At 42.2% G+C, this 18,150-nt stretch overlaps 1 protein-coding gene across 1 annotated transcript in view; it reads right to left on the bottom strand.

The window, feature by feature from the left end:
* GPC6 (glypican 6) overlaps positions 1-18,150 on the bottom strand; it is a 912,081-nt gene that overhangs the window by 446,037 nt on the left and 447,894 nt on the right. Inside the window, exon 3 of the mRNA XM_063126065.1 lies at positions 5,385-5,776. Coding sequence (XP_062982135.1) covers positions 5,385-5,776 — 392 coding nt within the window. The remainder of the gene's footprint in view (positions 1-5,384; positions 5,777-18,150) is intronic.

Raw genomic sequence — 18,150 nt, forward strand, 5'->3', positions numbered from 1 at the left:
CCTCCCTCCACTTTTGTAGGCAATTTACTGTGTTCTTTTTTTGTGTGGCTGTGTTTTACATACACACGCAAACCGAGGTCTAGAAGATGGCACCGGCATGATAGGTGGTGTTTTAATGAGCTCCAATATTTTTAGTTTTATTTTCCCTTCTGTACTGCCTGTTTGGTTTTTAAGTTGGCTATCGTATTTAGTGTCTCGCAGAATTGTTTCTTTTTCTTTGCACTGTTCTGGAAACTTTGTTTTGCCTGTTTACAACATCTGTGTGGATTTGTTATCGGCTACTCTACTACTCTGATACTCTGCTGGCAACTTTCCTAGATCAAAAAACGGAAGCTAAGAATCATAACTTTGGGAAATACACACGCAAACCACATTCGAGTATGCTGGGTGCAACCATTAGACAATACTTGTTTTTAAAGCTGCCAGAGCACCTATCCCTCCCTATTTTCTTCCAGAGATGGGATATCCTCCTCACTCTTTGTTTCAGATCGAGAAGCTGAGCTCATTCCTGGACTTTGTATTGAGCAGTGGGAGAGGAGCATCAGAGGTGCCACAATCAAGGCCTCATTCACACCAAGCAGGATATTGCACTATGAAAGCAGTATGAAAGCAGTATATAAAAGGCAGGAGCCACACTACTGCTTTATAGCAGTATTGAAGTGCACTGATGACTGTTGGGTTGTCAGATACCATATACTGCTTTCATAGTGCTATATCCTGCTTGGTGTAGCTCCTGCCTTTTATATACCACTTTCATACTGCTTTCATAGTGCAATATCCTGCTTGGTGTAGATTAGGCCCAAGTCCAGTACCCCCCACTCCAGCTATGCTCACTGCCTGGAGGTATGGAGCTGGTGTGCCCTTGTTATAAGCTGGTGGCAAGCAACACCTTTAGCAGCAAGGGGTGCCCTGCTCTTCACTGTACCACACAGTAATTTCTCCCCCAGTGAGAAAGTTCAGGGAGAGCTGCCTCAGGTAGCTGGCTGGCTCAGTTTGTAGGTAAGCGGAGTTTCACCAAGCCCCACACAACCTGAATCAGCTTGTGGAGACTTGGTGGAACCTCACTTCTCTGCCTGGGAGTTGGTGTCAGGGCTAATCTAAACATCCAATAAGTACATATAGTGGAGCTATTGCAGCCTAGCTTTCTCTGTTCTCCTGTAAGTATTCTCTTGTAACTGTATTCTCCTATCTCAGTGGAGCAGTGAATCTGCTCTGGGTTTTAGTCAGAACTGAACTGAAGCTCAGTTATCCTTTGAAATCCACACTTATCTGGTTTTTTTCAATGGTATTCTCCAATATAAAAATGGCTACAAAGATGCATATATTAGGGGAAATAATGTTTTACAATGCATTATATTAGGATAATGCTTGCAAAAATGTGTATATTATGCAAAAAATGCATACAAGAAGAATTGTGCACAAAAATACTTAGGAATGTTCATGCATACACACACAATATATATGGGGTGGATTCTCAAAATTTGGGATGAACCAAATTTAAGACTGGAGAAATTCTCAATTTGAGATGAGTCAAATGTAAAATTATGTATGTATGTATGTATGTATGTATTACATTTATATCCCACCTTTTTTCCTCCAAGGAACCCATACATAATCCTCCTCCTCTCCATTTTATCCTCAAAACAACAACCTTGTTGAGCTGAAAATCTGTCATTGGCCCAAAGTCACTCAGTGAGCTTCCATGATCAAGTGGGGACTAGAACCCGGATCTCTTGACTCCCAGTGCAACACTCTACCCACTATGCCACACTGGCTCTCTCATTAGAAAAATGAGAAACTGAAAGAAATCAAAATCAACAAATTCATCCATCCTTCTATAAGACCAAGCAGCGTCTGGGTTTTGCTGGGTTTACTCTGTGCTTTGCGTACTGCCTTTGTGAATGCACATTTGTTATTGCCATGAACAATAGGCTGTGTGAATGCAAACTTAAGAATTCATCTATCGGAATGATGTTTTATAGTTATTAACTCATGCACAGCCTGCTGACTTGCTACTGGCACCTTCCAAAGTCATAAGTCAAAACTAAAGTCTTCACAAAGATCGATGCATGTAGAAATGACAATCAGTGCTTTGCCCGCCTTCATCAATCCCGAGGTGTCACAGCTCTGCTCAGCATGTAACCTTTGAGCAAATAATCCATTCCCTTGGGATGCTGATGTCATACCTTCCTGTGTTTTGTTTTCTGTGTTTAGCTGTCAAGCATAAAGCTTTGAGGAGAGATCAGATCTGTCGTGGTGGAGTGCCTCAAAACGTAAGCCAAGAAATCCCAACTGGGTTGAAGTATCACCTCAACGATGAACTCGCTGTGGCTTTACATAAGAGACTGTTCTCTCAGCTTTGGCACCCCGACCCCCACATCCACATGTAATATGGAGATAATACTGACTGACTTTTATCAGATACATTCCTGACCTGGGAATGATTGAACCAGTGGAGCCTGGTAGCTCCGATGTCTGTGGGGCTGTCAATCTATTTGGGGGATTGGGGTCAGCACCTTGGATAGCTGTTTTAGAGCTCTGACTGGTTGTGACTGAATCTCAGGGTGGATGCATACCCCCACTGACATCGAAGCCCTCAAGCTCCACTAGATTCTGAAACCCCGCAGCGTCACTCAAATGCACAAAGCTACATTTTTAAAACAGTATTTACCATGCAGGTTGAGGGAATTTCTTCATAGACAAAAAGACTGACAAACATATTTTCATCTTAGATGCTCTTTTCTTCTGTTGGTCATTTGTCCACAGCAGCATTCTGATTTATATGTAGACAGATAAAGCACTATACAATGCACCATAAAAGTGTTCAATGATATCTCTCTATCTCTCTGTCTCTCTATCTCAAACTAACCCGTTGAAAGAAAAAAAAGTTAGATCCCTAAACATACTTATCAGAAGTTCTATAATATGGATCTGGGGAAAAACACATTCTAGAATACTGTCTTGGCTACAGCCATCATGGCAGCCACCAGAACTTTCCAAAATGACTGAACAACGTTTCCCCACCCCCCACTAAGTAGCACACAATATCCTAATGTCATAATGGATACTCTTTTGACCAAGAGGTCTTGTAATCATTATGCATCTTGTTATAGTTTCGCATTAGGAACAAGATAATCTGACCTCTGACACCAGCTAGTGGACAACAGACCTCTGGGAAGTTCTATCCTTTAAGTCGCAGGAAAAATATGAGCAAGGGAAGATCAACCTGGATCCTGATGGATGTAAATGGATACTGACTCATCTCTTTGTTCTGTCAAACAAATCTCTTTCCTCAACCTTTCCCCTCAGTTCCTCTTCCCTTACAGTCCTGGCCCAAGATATTTTGTTGACTGAGAAGAAGGACAACATGACACCCCTCCCATTCCTTTTACAAAGGCTGACTGGGCTGTCAGTTGAATCTTTTTGCAATGCAAGGGTGACCACAGGAAAAGGAGGACAAGGCTCCTGTATCTTTAACAGTTGTTTGGAAAAGGGAATTTCAGTAGGTGTCATTGTTATGCATGTAGCACCTAGTGAAATTCCCTCTTCATCACAACAATTAAAGCTCTAGCAGCCCTGCCCCCTTTTGTATCTGGTCACGCTAGGCAGGGCTCCTGTAGTTTTAACTGTTGTGATGAAGAGGGAATTTCACCACGTGCTACATACATAACAATGACACCTACTGAACTTCTCTTTTCTGCGTAACTGTTAAAGATGCAGGAGCCCTGTCCTCCTTTTCATGTGGTCACCCTAGGCAACACTGACAATGGGACAGCATCTTCCACCATACTTAAAGGCAACAGGCTACTTTATAGGATGTAAGACAGGCCATGTGACACACAATTCTCGCATCCTAACAACTTGCTGTTGCCTCCCAGCATTTGCCACGTAAGGCAACCACTTCACTTTGTTTAATGGTAGGACTGGCGCTCTTCCCTTCTATGGCCAGTTTTTTACATTGTAAGCATGAGGGTAGGATGTGTTGTCTAATCTACAGTGCCTCATTGATTTGGAAGCTCCAGAAATAACAATAACATCAAAAACAATACCAGTCTGATCAACACTTGGTCTGTTGAATAAGTTCTGTTCTGTCAAGCTTATCTTCACTTTTGATACAGGTAGATGTTTTTGGTTGCGAGAAAAGACATACCCCATGAGAAATGTCGCTACTCCTGTAAGCTGATTCAAACATTTGGAGATCAGAATGTAAAAACAAGACAAAAATCACACCAGCTTGATAATTATTCAAACTCAACCACTTAAAATTCTTGTAGACGTTTCACCTGAGGAACCTTCACATTTCTCTGGAATTTTGTATCGTGCAAAATGTGGTGGCAACACTGCTTCAATGTATTACAGGATGCCAACCATTTACAGGAGAGGAAAACTCAAGACAAAATGGACTTGTGCTAAAATCTAAAAAAGGGATTCACAGCTCACATTGCTTCAAATCATCAATCTTTCCAGTAAGTCACAGATCTTTTGCACCCAACCACCAGGAATAATAGATCTTGGCTGATCTTTCCAACTCCAAGCATTCAAGCAGGAGCGCCATGTTTTTTGTTTTGTTTTACTAATTAGCAGCTCCACATCAGTATCATCATCAACAAACATGGGAAATCCTAATAACAGATTTCTCATACTATTATGCTTAATTTGACCCTTAGGTTCAGGGCTGGTGCCAGACTATTTTGCGCCCTAGGCAAGGCGAGTTACTTGCACCCCACCCCCCAAAATTGCCAACTTCGATTCAGCTGTTCAAGAAGAGTTTCTGAACTATTATATTTTCCTTTTATTATGTTTTTTTTCTTAATACAGCTAATTTGTATAAAAGTGTGACCCTTAAAGGTCAGTACTGCTCTGAGGTCTGTGCCCTAGGCGGCTGCCTAATTGGCCTAACGGTAGCACTGGCCCTGCTTAGGTTGTACCACTTCAGGCCTTCCTATTATGATAGCTTTCCACATGTGGTATCAAACATATAATCCATTAGTTGTAATCAGAAGTGGTACCATTCACATATATCATTTTGCTTTTTCTATGTGTCTCAATCCTCTGAGAGACTGAGACTCATGCAGGGGGAAGAGTGAGGGGCTAGCCCACTGCTATAACTGACCCTCTGATAATAAAGGGCTTTGGGCTAGATGAATATTGACACAATGTTCCTTTCTAAATCTTGGCAGGCCTGCTATAATTCTGACAGAATCCAAGGGGGGAAACTTGCTACAGTTACTCACACACCAACAAATCTCCCCTTCAGCTATAATGGTGACACAGATCGAAAGTTGCATGCCATCAATGACAGTGCGGAATAGGAGCTCAGGCCTCCAGTGAAGCAACAGAAAGGAATACACTGGCAACAACAAAAAAGAAATCATTTTGATTACCTTAGATACCCTGTTAGCAACTTCTCTGCCTACGGTCAGTCCCTGAACAAAGGTCCTCGCGGCGATGAAGGCTCTCGTCACTTGAACCTTCAGCTTCCTGGGTACGTCCCCAAAAGGCTTAAGCTGGTCTGTGTATTTGCTTACACACTCCAGATAGTCCTCAGAGAAATGATAGTGGGGGTTTATGAGCTGGAACATTCGCTCTAATAGCCGAGCCCAGAAGTCATTCAACATTTCCTCCAAGTTCACGTTGCCTCCAGTGTAATATCGCTTCAGTTCTATGAAGAGATCCTGGAATACCTCCGAATTCTGCATGTACAGCATGCCATACGTCCGTACAAACATGTCATTTAAGGATCTCTCTGCATTCTCCAGGAGTTCTCGGAAAAACTCTATACAAAAAAGAAGCATGTATGTAAGGAAAACAGAACAACAACAACAACAACAACTTTAACAATATGATAATGATGGTGATGATGATAATAACAATGATGATAATGGCAGCTATAATAACGACAGCAAGGCCCTGACAAAAATGATGATTACAGTGTATCACATCTGTTGTATCCTGTAATGCAGGGCAGAGCAACACATAGCATATGGATTGCATGCAGCTTCTGTCACCCTTGGTGTGCTCTGTGGTGACTCCATCCCAGTAAGCTACTGAGATTTGTGGCACGAACAAAAAGCTCAGTGGTTTACTACCATGGAGCAATAAACAGGACAACTTTAGCATGTTCTAAAATGAAACAAGCTCTATTTTATATATTTACCATTGCTTATTTTGCCACTGCCACCAAATTGCCAGTGGCAGGAGCATGGACTGCCAAAGGGGCCCCGGCTGAAGACAAAATGGCCGCCACTACCCTCAAAGCTGCCCAGGCCTGCGTTAATTGACTGCGTTGAGGAAGAAATTTGCTCAAACAGTTGTGTTACCTTTGCTTTAAACAAAAATAAATAAATAAACAGTCCAATACTGTGCATCCTTATTCAGAAGCAAGTCCTATTGTGTTCACTGGGGCTTACTCACAAGTAAGTGTGTATGGTAATACAGCCTGAGATTTGAATTGGAGAATGGCTCCTTTGAAATCACATTAAAAATAGAAAGCACTGGATTCCTCATGAGGGTGCAGAATCAAAAATCCATAGCTCTAAATGTTAAATATGCTTTTAAGGAAACTGCTCTGAAAGCTGTTCCATTTATATTTCAAGGATTGTTTAAGCACTGAAACTCCTACCACTTAGATATTGAATTGCTAGCGTTCCAGCTTTTGAGTACTAAATATAAGAGAATGAGATATTCAGGGAAGAGGATGCCTAAGACAACAAGTTTAAAACGAAGAATTGCCTTGAAAGCTTGCAGGTGGGAGAGAGGGGAAGGGGGCAGGGGCAGCGCTTAATGGCTCACCACCGGTGAGTTGAAGAAGGGATTCTTCAGCTCCCATCCTGCTTTCACAACCTGAACTGGGCCCAAAAAGGCACTGAGATCAGAGGTATTCTGTGACCTTTGTCAAGTATTACCTGAGCTAGCCCAAGACATTTTGCTGTCTGAGGCAAAAGATAAGATGCCCCCCCCCCGCATATAAAGAAGCAGATTGGACAGGGAATCTTACCTCAGCAGGCCAGCTCAGGGAATACAGGACAGGCAGTACGACTCACAGAGACCTGTCTTTCTACACCTTGCTGCCTATCCCTGCTGACTGAGGTGGCTGCCTCACTCTGCTTAGTTGTAGGGCCGGCCCTGAACATTACATTAGTTATGCGGAGATGCAGAGGAAACACTCTTGTGCCTCCTTATTTCATTGAAGGAGTGGGTCCCAGTGTGGAATACACGGCTGTCATCATCATCTGCTCCAGATTCCCTTATGCAATCTGTCAAACTCCAGTTTATTATAGGCTGATCACTTTGGAATTGTTAAAAAGGAGAAAATGTGTCACCAAAAAAGAGGGCAGCAGTGTGCATAATATTCACATATGCCAATTTATAGGTACAAATGCAAATTCAGGCATTAGTGTTATAAAGGGTGACCATATGAAAAGGAGGACAGGGAATTTCAGCAGGTGTCATTTGTATGCATGCAGCACCTGGTGAAATTCCCTCTTCATTACAATAGTTAAAGCTGCAGGTGCCCTCCTTTCTTTTGTATCTGGTCAAGAGGGCTGGACTCCTGCAGCTTTAACTGTGGTGATGAAGAGGAAATTTCACCAGGTTCCCCATATATACAAATGACACCTGCTGAAATTCCCTTTTCTATGCAACTGTTGAAGATACAGGAGCCCTGTCCTCCTTTCATATCGTCACCGTATGTTATAATTTAAATGGAAATGCAGTATACCCCATTTTAGTATGAAAAACTGTGAAAAGGTGATCTGTGTGCCTACCTGTTCAGTCTGTTGTTCAGGTGCTGTTCATGAACAACAGTTCTCCTGGCTCTTCAGAGGCCTGTCCCCCGTTGTTGTTTATTAAAAGGACACATGGCCACCCTGGTCTCAGGGATGGCACCAAGGGTAGGCATGGTTGGGCACCTACCGAGGGCCCACACACCGGCAGGGGCCCACAGACACCCTCTGGAGATGCTCCTGCTTTTCACCATTGCAACCTACTTGTTCACCTGCCTTTTATTTTAGGCTAGAGACAATGGTGGTAGTGTGAAGGAGGGGGAGGAGCAGGTTCTACATATTTCTAACATTTATTTATTTATTTATTTATTTATTTATTTATTTATTTATTTATTTATTACATTTCTATACTGCCCAATAGCCAAAGCACTCTGAGCTGCTCATAACAACACCACAAAATGATCATACAATACAATGAAACATGTAAAAGCTTAAAACTACAATATAAAAGTCCAAACCACAACAAAATTTAGCAGCAATGCAGGGATTTAAAAATGCGATAACAGGTTTAAAATAACAAAGTTAAAATATTAAAAATGCATGGGATTTTTTTTTAAAGAGTCTTCACCTGGCACTGGAAAGAGCACAATGTAGGTGCCAGGTGAGCCTCTCTGGGAAGCTCATTCCACACCTGGGGTGCCACAGCAGAAAACGCCCTTTTTCTGGTAGCCACCTGCCTTGCTTCCTTTGGCGCAGGCTCCTAGAGAAGGGCTGCTGAAGATGATCTTAGGGTCTGGGCAGGCACATATGGAAGGAGATGATTTTTCAGATAACCTGGCACTAAGCTGTTTGGGGCTCTGAATGCTAATATCAGCACTTATCAAGCCCAGAAATGGGCTGGCAACCAGCATAGATAGAACAGTACTGGCATATTATGATCACATTGGCCAGTTCCCATTAACATCTTGTGGCCCTGTTTTGGACCAGCTGAAGTCTCCGGACCATTTTTGAAAGCAGTCCCATGTATAATGCATTGCAGTAATCCAGACAAGGGGTTATATCAGAGCATGGATATCCTGGCTTCAGTTGTCTGTGCTCTAGCAACCTCCAAGTTAGATTACTGCAATGCACTCTACGTGGGGCTGCCTTCGAAGATAGTTCGGAAGCTGCAGCTTGTGTAAAATGCGGCGGCCAGATTGATAATGGGGACCAGAAGATTTGAACATTTAAGACTGACTCTGGCCTGCTTGCATTAGCTGCCTATATGCTTCTGAGCCTGATCAAGGTGCTGGTTCTATCCTATAAAACTTTACATGGGTTGGGACCACAATTAACCTTGTAAACCACCCAGAGAGCTTCGGCTATGGGGTGGTATATAAACATAATAAATAAATTTAAAACCACACAAACATGCAGCATATGCAAAAGAATACATCTAAAAACAACTATAAACAACTTTAAGCTATGAACCTAAACACAGATCCAGGATCAGTGAAGCTCATCACACATTGCTAAATGCCTGGGAGAAGAGAAAAGTCTTGACCTGGCGCTGAAAAGATAGCAATGTTGGTGCCAGGCAGGCCTCATTCTATAATGGGGCCACAGAGAATGCCCTCTACCTTGTTTCCATCTTCCAAGCCTCCCTCAGAGGAGGCACCTGGAGGAGGACCTTAGATGTTGAACATAGTATACAGGTAGGTTCATGTTGGGAAAGGCATCCTGTCAGGTAAAGACTGAACATTAAAAATCAATATACAAAATTTAAAACCATAAAAACAGCAAACATGCGCAGAGATTTTAGGCTATGGGACGGTATAGAAATAATAATAATAATAATAATAATAATAATAATAATAATAATAATAATAATAATTCTATCTTTGGCTTAAACTAATATATTTGGTATATTAGCTTAAGCAGATTAAAGGTGCTCTGTGCCACTGAGTCCACTTATGCCCCTAGTGACAGTTCTGGGTCCTAGAACACCCCCAAATTATAGACCTGATCCTTTAGGGGGAGTGCACATTGAACCTTATGGTCAGACAAACCACTCATTAACAATACTTCCATCTTGTCTGGATTGAGTCTCAGTTTGATGAAAAGGGTGGGTGTTATCTGCATATTGATGACACTTTGGCCCACACTGCTGGGTAATGTAGATGTTGAACAGCATAAGGGGTAGAATAGAGTCCTGTGGAACCCCATAGCATATCTGCCAAGGCACAGAGCAATAATCCCCCAGCACCACCTTCCAAGTAAGAGCAGAAACACTGCAGCACAGTGCCTCCAACTTCCAGCCCAGCCAACCTACCTAGAAGGAAACCATGGTTGATGGTATCAAAAGCTGCTGAGAGATCCAAGAAAATCACACTCCCTCTGTCCCTGTCCTGGCTAAGGTCACCACACAGGGTGACTAAGGCAGTTTCCATTCCAAAGGCAGGCCTGAAGTCCGACTGAAATAGATCTAGATCCATTTCATTCAGGAGTATCGGTTAGTAACAGAGTGTTCAATGTAGGATCAGCGGAAATCCCCCACCCCAATGTATTTTGATATTCTTTGCAATAGTACAGAATTACCAGCTCTTAAAGAAACATTCCAAAATTATGTTAAAGTTCAAGCCTGAACATTAATATTCTTTATTGTAATAGAAGATGTTGCTCTCTCTCCATCACTACAAGTATCCTAGTTTTATGGCTTCTCACATGAAATCTAAGGGCTCCATCACACCAGTGTTTTATCACACTTTTGTCCTGCCTTATTTACTATTTTGCCCTGCGACCCTCACATGATGACATCCCTGTCATGCAGTAATCTCACCTTTTCCCCTCCATTTTCCATGTTTTCCCAGGGCAAGGAAAGTGCGTTATTTTTTCTTCACGCAGGATAAAACTGCCCTTCCGTCCCTGTGTATTGCCATCCTCACACTATGTTGCAGAACGTCCCTTCTTGCGGGGTGTGTGTGTGTGCATTGAAGGGCGGTCTTGTTGACTAAAGAGGATGGTGGGGGCAGTTCTCCAGTGTGCTGAGTCTAATGGACTTTCACTGCTCCAATCCCACTCTCATTGCTCTATCATCCACCCATTTCAACTCCCATCTTTTTTTTTGCCTGCTGTATGAGGTGCCCAGCCGATGAAATGCTAAATCACTAAACTTTAGACAAGAAAACCAGAACAAGCTGGCGTGGGGTGGGTGGGAAGGTGCCTATGTCCATCAGGATGTCCATCAACCAAAAGAACCAATGAACTTGAGGAGGAAGGAGAAGGGGTGGGGTGGGGCAGTGATAACAGGAAGCATAAGCCAGCACAGATGAAAAGGTAAACAAGGCAAAATAGTGCAACAACGCATGCATGTGAAAGTGACCAGCTTGACGCGCTATTGAAACAGAGGTGGAAATCATGGATGCATACCAGGGTAAAAAAAGTAGGTGTGATGGAGCACTATGTCCAATCCCAGGCAAGCTGATGTAATTGCATGTGTTACAAAGATACCTCCTGGCTATGAGTTCACAGTACTGGATTTACAGTGTGTGCTCTGCCTCAGAATTCTGGGATGCTTGCTCAGAAACTGGAAATACTGGGTTTCAAGTAGATAAGCACACACACACACACACACACACACCACAAATGCATGTCAAAACAAATACAACTGAAAATTGAAATATGTTATGCTACTGAATGATAAACAAAGGTAATTTTGAGAAGCCATTTCGGACTCATTACAGCAACATGAACTTGTGACAACACCCCCATCCCGACCAACTCAAAGTCTACAAAATACTAGGTGCTGATTAATTGTAATTTCCTTCTACATAAGTAAAATCATCACCAGTATGTTATAATTTTGCTGTCCCCTACATAGCCCTAGATGTTAAGTGCTGCAGTATTTACCAAGCATATAATTAAGTGTGTGTTCCCATTAAGTAATATAATATTAGGGTTCATTATGGAATTATACTGTTCAGTCAGCCTAGCATCTAAAACAGAGTTGTCACTTTCACTAACATAGGCTTAATTTCATTAGTCACATGTTACCCTCCTGGACAGCCAAAGAGTACTTCATTCATATTTGCCTTTTAACTTTTAAGTTAAGCTCCATTTTAATTGGTGGATGTGTTTTTCAGGCCTGAATTAACCATGGTGATAATAATGCCCCATCTGACTAATATTTTGTTATATTACTCAAGGTGTGGACTACACAAGAATCAGAATAAGGTAATAGTTGCTGTTTTTTATTGCTGTTTTTATGCTTTTGATGGTTTTAATATTTTGATGGTTTTATTGCTGTTTTTATGCTTTTGATCTGTATATTTCTTTTTAATGTGCACTGTTTTTAACTTTTGTAAACTGCCCAGAGAGCTTCGGCTATGGGGTGGTATATAAATTTAATAAATAAAGAAAGAAATAAAATACTGAGATGGTAGTATGAATTGCAATATTTCAGATAAGGGATTACATTTTTGAATGTTCACCTATGAAATCCAAGAAAAGAAGCACCCTGGCATATAAGGTAGGGTGACCATATGAAAAAGAGGACAGGGCTCCTGTATCTTTAACAGTTGCATAGAAAAGGGAATTTCAGCAGGTGTCATTTGTATATATGGAAAACCTGGTGAAATTCCCTCTTCATCACAGCAGTTAAAGCTGCAGGAGCTATACTAGAGTGACCAGATTTAAAAGAGGGCAGGGCACCTGCAGCTTTAACTATTGTGATGAAGAGGAAATTTCAACAGGTTCCCCATATATACAAATGACAGCTGCTGAAATTCCCTTTTCAATACAACTGTTAAAGATACAGGAGCCCTGTCCTCCTTTTCATATGGTCACCCTAATATAAGGGTGAGCTAAAACCTTTCTCCATCGTAAATGAAGATGTTTTGTTTTTAATTTCTTTAAATGTTAGAGAAACTGTTAAAAAATGGCAACCCTTCAACCTGTAGGGTGAAGTAGTGTGCATTTTTAAGTGCTTTTATGCCTAACATTATTTATTTTTATTTATCAAGATTTTTAGGCTGCCTTTAATGGTAGAACTAGGGATGTCAGAGGAGTCCAGTTTGGGGGTGGAGCTCAGTAAGCATTCTCCAGCTCAACCCACAGATGCCAATCCACGTACCCCTGAGCTTCCCTGACACAATGTGTGCTGAATCGGGCAAGTTCACGGTTTCTCGACTCCTCTTCTCCCACAGGGCTGCCATTTTGCGTAAATAGCCATTTACACAAAATTACAGGCATAAACGGTCTAATTAGACTGTGGCGCTATTTACAGCCACCATTTTACGCAAATTGTGATTTAGGGTTTTTATGCAAAATGGTGGTTTGCCAGAAAAAGAGGAGCCGTGAGCTCTTGTCAGGCACCTGGGGACCATCAGGTGGCTTGCAGCCCTGGCCACCAGGATTGGGCAGCCGGTGGGTGTGGCATCTTCCCAAAAGGCAAATACAGACAACATTTTTATCAGGGCTGGTGCTAAAAAGTTAGAATATTTGCAAACACCTCCTTGTACCTGGAAAGTTAGCATGGAAGGAAGCAGGTTTAGCCTAGCTTGCTCCATGAGCTGCTACATTTCTATGTGCATGGAATCTTTTAGAGGGGTAAGTATTTAATTATGAAGTCCTTATTTGCAGTGTGAAGTACTGCAGCCCACACAACATGGGAAAGCTGCAGAGAAACAAACCCACAGTGCAATACACCAGTGCATTAAAGTTCTAGAGGCAGCTCAGCAGTAGCCGCAAGGCCTTCCTCAGACATTTATGCAGGTCATGGCCTTTTCCATGGTGTATTTTAAGAATCTTTTAAGCACAGCCAGACATACGGGATTGTTCAAGCTTCATGCCAGCTGTGATGGAACAAAAATGACTTCTATGTTTGTATTTAGTTTGTTTTTGGGATACTATGGAGCTAAATCTTTCTGTGTGTGTGTGTGTGTGTGTGTGTGTGTTGTTCAGTTTCAGCCAAAAGGTCAAACGTTTAATTAGCTTTTAAGAGTTGGGATGTCTGCTCAGGAAGCCAAAGATCTGCAGGCAGCTCAAGTCAAAAGTTTAGTTAGATTAGGAACCAGGAAGTTTACGAAAGAGGAAGAAAAGTTTTGTGGGGGATCAACTGAAAGTCAGGGGAAGAACGAAGGAAAAGAATTTTAGGGCAAAGGTGAACAAGAAACTACCCTCCTAAAGGGTTGGAGTTGGGGAGGGAAAATAACTAATTTCAAGACAGAAAAGCCTAAGGCAGAAGCTGAGAGAGAGAGAGAAAGAGAGAAGGAAAGGAAGAGTCAGAGCTGCTGTAATTGGAGAACTGGTTAAAACAGTGTGGGGCCTATGTTTAAGCTATTACTTGGGTAAGGGACTTGGATAAAACAGAAACACAGTTAGGCTAGCTTGATGTGTTTATCTCTGGTTATTTTATTATCCTATTGTTCATGTGTTTTGTATGTGTGCTGCGTGAATATGTGATCCATTCATATGTTGAAACTCTTATGTGAACTGCCCAGAGAGCTTCGGCTATGGGACGGTATACAAATGCAAATAATAATAATAATAATAATAATAATAATAATAATAATAATAATAATAATAATTCCCTATTAGGAACTTAAATGTTGTTATTGAAAATTTTCTTGTCTCCTTTCTTTTTCGTTACCTCCCCTATGTCTCATAGCTAATCTCCATACTACCTAAATTGGATATCTGAGACCAAGAGAGTTTTAAGTCTTGTTTGGTAGAGGCAGCCAGAGGAATAAGGTCTTCGAACTGGTGGCAGTGGAAAAGGCCACAGGAAACGGAAGGGCAAAAAGGGGTTGGAGTGCCCAATTTCCCCCGTTTTCCTTTCCACTCACAGGACAGGGTGTGGCTGTTTCATGACACCACCCTAACATGGAAAGGAGCTTTGCATGGGGATTATCAACCTCAGTCTGGCAGGGCTTTGCCATCCAAGCAACCTCTCCTGTTCACTGAGAATGACTTCCAGCAGCTGCGTCTACCTCCTTCTTGGAAAGCCATATGCATTTGCAATATATTTAAAATGAGTATATGGAGCAGCAGAAAGCTGGAGATTTGGCCTAAATCCCAGGATCAGTTTACTGGAACAAATGGACCATACTGCAAGCATTGTAATCCCTTGGATTAAATCCTAGTTCCCCCACCCCCAAGATGAATCTTGGGGATGGGGTTATGTCATGTTTATGTGATTCAGATGGCAAAATCACAGATTACGTTTGAAAGTGAGATGCCACCAGCTCACTATGGGAACTGCTGATTTCATCCTGGTCAGAAATTTCATTCTGGTCAGATATTTAAAACCAAGGCAGGATCTATACTACTGCTTTATAATGGTTTTGAGAACTGCTCAGGCCCAGGACACATTCCATATACCGTTTTCAAAGTGTTATATCCAGCTTGGTGTAGATCTGGCCCAAGAGATCAGTGATGGAATCATGCCCAACAAAGGGTTCACATTTAACAGTAGTTGGTCTTTCAAGAGACACTGACCTGGTTCTCATGATCACAGGGTGATTAATAAACCAGGGTAACTTCATAACCACCCTGCACATGCTGGTCAAATACAAGAAGGATTAGCATAATTACCTTCAGCAGCACAGTTTGTCATGTTAAATCCATTCAGGATGGCTTGTTCCCATTTCCCATGGGTAGCAATCCACCCAGCACCCATAGGAACATTTGAAGCTGACTTATGCGGATTCAGACTTTTGGTCCATCTAGCCCACTGACTGGCAGCAGTCCTCTAGGTTTCAGGCAGGACGTTTTTCCATCTCTATCTGGAGAAGGTGGGGATTGAAACTGGAGCCTTCTGCATGCAAGTTGGGGTGATCTACGACTGAGCCACAGCATCCATGAGCTGTTGTAGGGTTCTGAGGTTCACTTGTCAACCACAGCAAAAACAACACCTTGGCTGGGTTTGCATGACACAACAAACTGTGCTGCTGAGGGTGATTATGCTAACCACCACCACCCTGGCATGTTTCAGGCCAGGGCACAGCACTGAAACAGCCTTGGCTGCCTTGGTTGCTCCAGGTGACAGACAGGGGGAGTGCTACCCTGGCACCTCAAAGGGACATGGGCAATCTCCTAAAACAAAGTCCCAGGAAAGGTTGCTCTGAGCCACCAGAATCGGGCAGAGAGATCCGTCACGCAGTTGTCAATCTCATCCTACCACTACTGAGCTGACCCTGTTACCACGACTTCAGGAAAGGTTAAGACTCAGTCTCAGGAGTCCCATCCTTCTGCTAAGGACTGGGAACTCCCTGCCACCTGAGTCTGGGCATGAACACAGAACCCACAGCATATGCAAGTCCAAGTATATGAAAAGCCTCACTACTTTTCACGGCACAGGTCTTAGATATCTAAAGTCAAAATAGCAAAGCATCTGTGTGCAAAGTGCTTTCCAAGTCTCAAACGGAGATGGAATCTAAAGCAGGAGGGAGATCAGGTGTTGCATCGAGAGGTGAAACCTAGCAAAACTTTTTCAGCTTTGCATCAGCATTTAATGCCTATTCAAAGCCACTTGACAGGCAGGTCCTCTGACCTGTAAACTATGCCCACGTGCCAAGAGGGCGGGATGTTACAACTCACTTCAAAGAGCAGCCCCCAACGTTCCAAAACACTCTGAAGTCCCCAGAGAACCAGCAGCTTCAAGGCTGAGACAAAGGAGTGAACAAGCTATTCCTATGGGAACTTCTTACAGAGATAAGCTTGCAAGAGACATCTGGCATTGTCAAATTATTTCCTAATAAATCTACCCACTAGGTACAAAGCCTATACCTGACACCTGTCTTAAAAGAATTGCATAGACTGCCTATATGCTCCTGGTTGGAATTCAAGGTGTTGGCAATGACATTTAAAACCCTAAATGGTTCGGGACATCGGTACTTGAGAGAGCGCCTCTCCCTATATATGCCTAGCTGAGAATTGAGATCTGTGGGAGGAGCCCTCCTCTGTGTCCCACCAACGCAAAACATACATTATAGTGGGACATGGGAGAGGGCTTTCTCTGTGGTGGCACCCCAGCTGTGGAATACTCTCCCCTTGGTGGCCCGATTGGCGCCGACACTGGCTTCATTTCAGCGCCAAGTTAAAACATGGCTTTTTATTAAAGCCTTTGGTTGTTTTTAAACTTTTCTACTGGTTTTAGTTTGTTAATAACTCAATATACTTTTAGCTGTGTATATTTATTGTTTTACATTGTTCTGATCTTATCTGTACACTGCCCTGAGATCCAAGTGATATAGGATGGGATACAAATATTTTAATAAATAAATAAAAATAAATGTGGCCAGCATGCACAACAGAGGAAATAAGCCACCATAACTTATTTCCCCAGCCGTGATCTTGCAAATCAGGTCACTGTCACAAAAAAATAAGTCGTTATCTGAAATAAAAAGAAAGTGAGTTGTAAATTAAAGTGTAACGTTTGATCCCCGCTCCTTCTCTGTTGTTCATATCAAACAGCCTGCCTTCAGCACGCATGTGCTGATGCTTTTATATTATCTGCTGTAATTGTAGCAACTACAGTATTGAATGTGTTTCTTTTGGGTTCGTTTTTTTTAAAAGGAAGGTTATGTCTCTCTTCCCTTTACCTGCTGCCTTATAAGCAGTCTTGAAAAGCATTAATATTTCAAGCTGAGAGGCAGCAGTATTTGCAGACTAGTAATCAGCAATCCTTCGAGCAGAAAAATCCGGATGGGAATAAGATGTCTGTGTCTTCGTTGGGCTGTTGTTAAAAGGTTTAAGATCGCCAGTGACACATTGCTCCTCTGATTTTTGCCATCCTGACCTGGGGATATAGGTGGCCTGTCTGGAGAAACTGCTTCTTCCTAAGCGTCTGTTTACCCAATCTTCCTCTGAATGGCTGATGGTAATGAATCTCCTTCCTCCAGACCCAACTGCTGAATTCAGTTATCATCAAGCACACCCATCAACTAGCGTTCTAATCTTGCTCTGATGGATGGAATACTAACCTTTCACAAGATTAGAGACACAAGGTGCTCTGGAGATAATAAAATTCAAATAGGTTTATTTCAAAGGGCAACTCAATCTTGATTTTGTTCATGGGTCACTTGACAGATCATTTGCCAGTGTAGAGGAGAGGTGTGGGTGGGTGTGGGTGGGTGTGCTTTGTGTGTGTCCTTCTAAATCTGCCTTCTGAGCAGTGCTCAAACTATTTCAAATTAGAAAGCACTAAGGATGGACAGATCACTTTAGGTCTGGCCCGTATCACTTTTGCATGTATTCACCCATAAGTCCATTTTGTCTCATTTCCACATTGAACTGCAAACATTTAAAATCATCTGCACAAAAATTATATTTAAATATGTATTTAAATTAAGGCTGCGATGAAAATTGCACCATTGTTTCCTGCCCTGCCCCTCCTCAGACCATTTTCTTTCCTTTTGAGAGAAAAGAAATTGATTTTGAAAAGAAA

Source organism: Elgaria multicarinata, chromosome 5 (assembly GCF_023053635.1).
Source record: "Elgaria multicarinata webbii isolate HBS135686 ecotype San Diego chromosome 5, rElgMul1.1.pri, whole genome shotgun sequence".
Classification (NCBI taxonomy): Eukaryota; Metazoa; Chordata; class Lepidosauria; order Squamata; family Anguidae; genus Elgaria; species Elgaria multicarinata.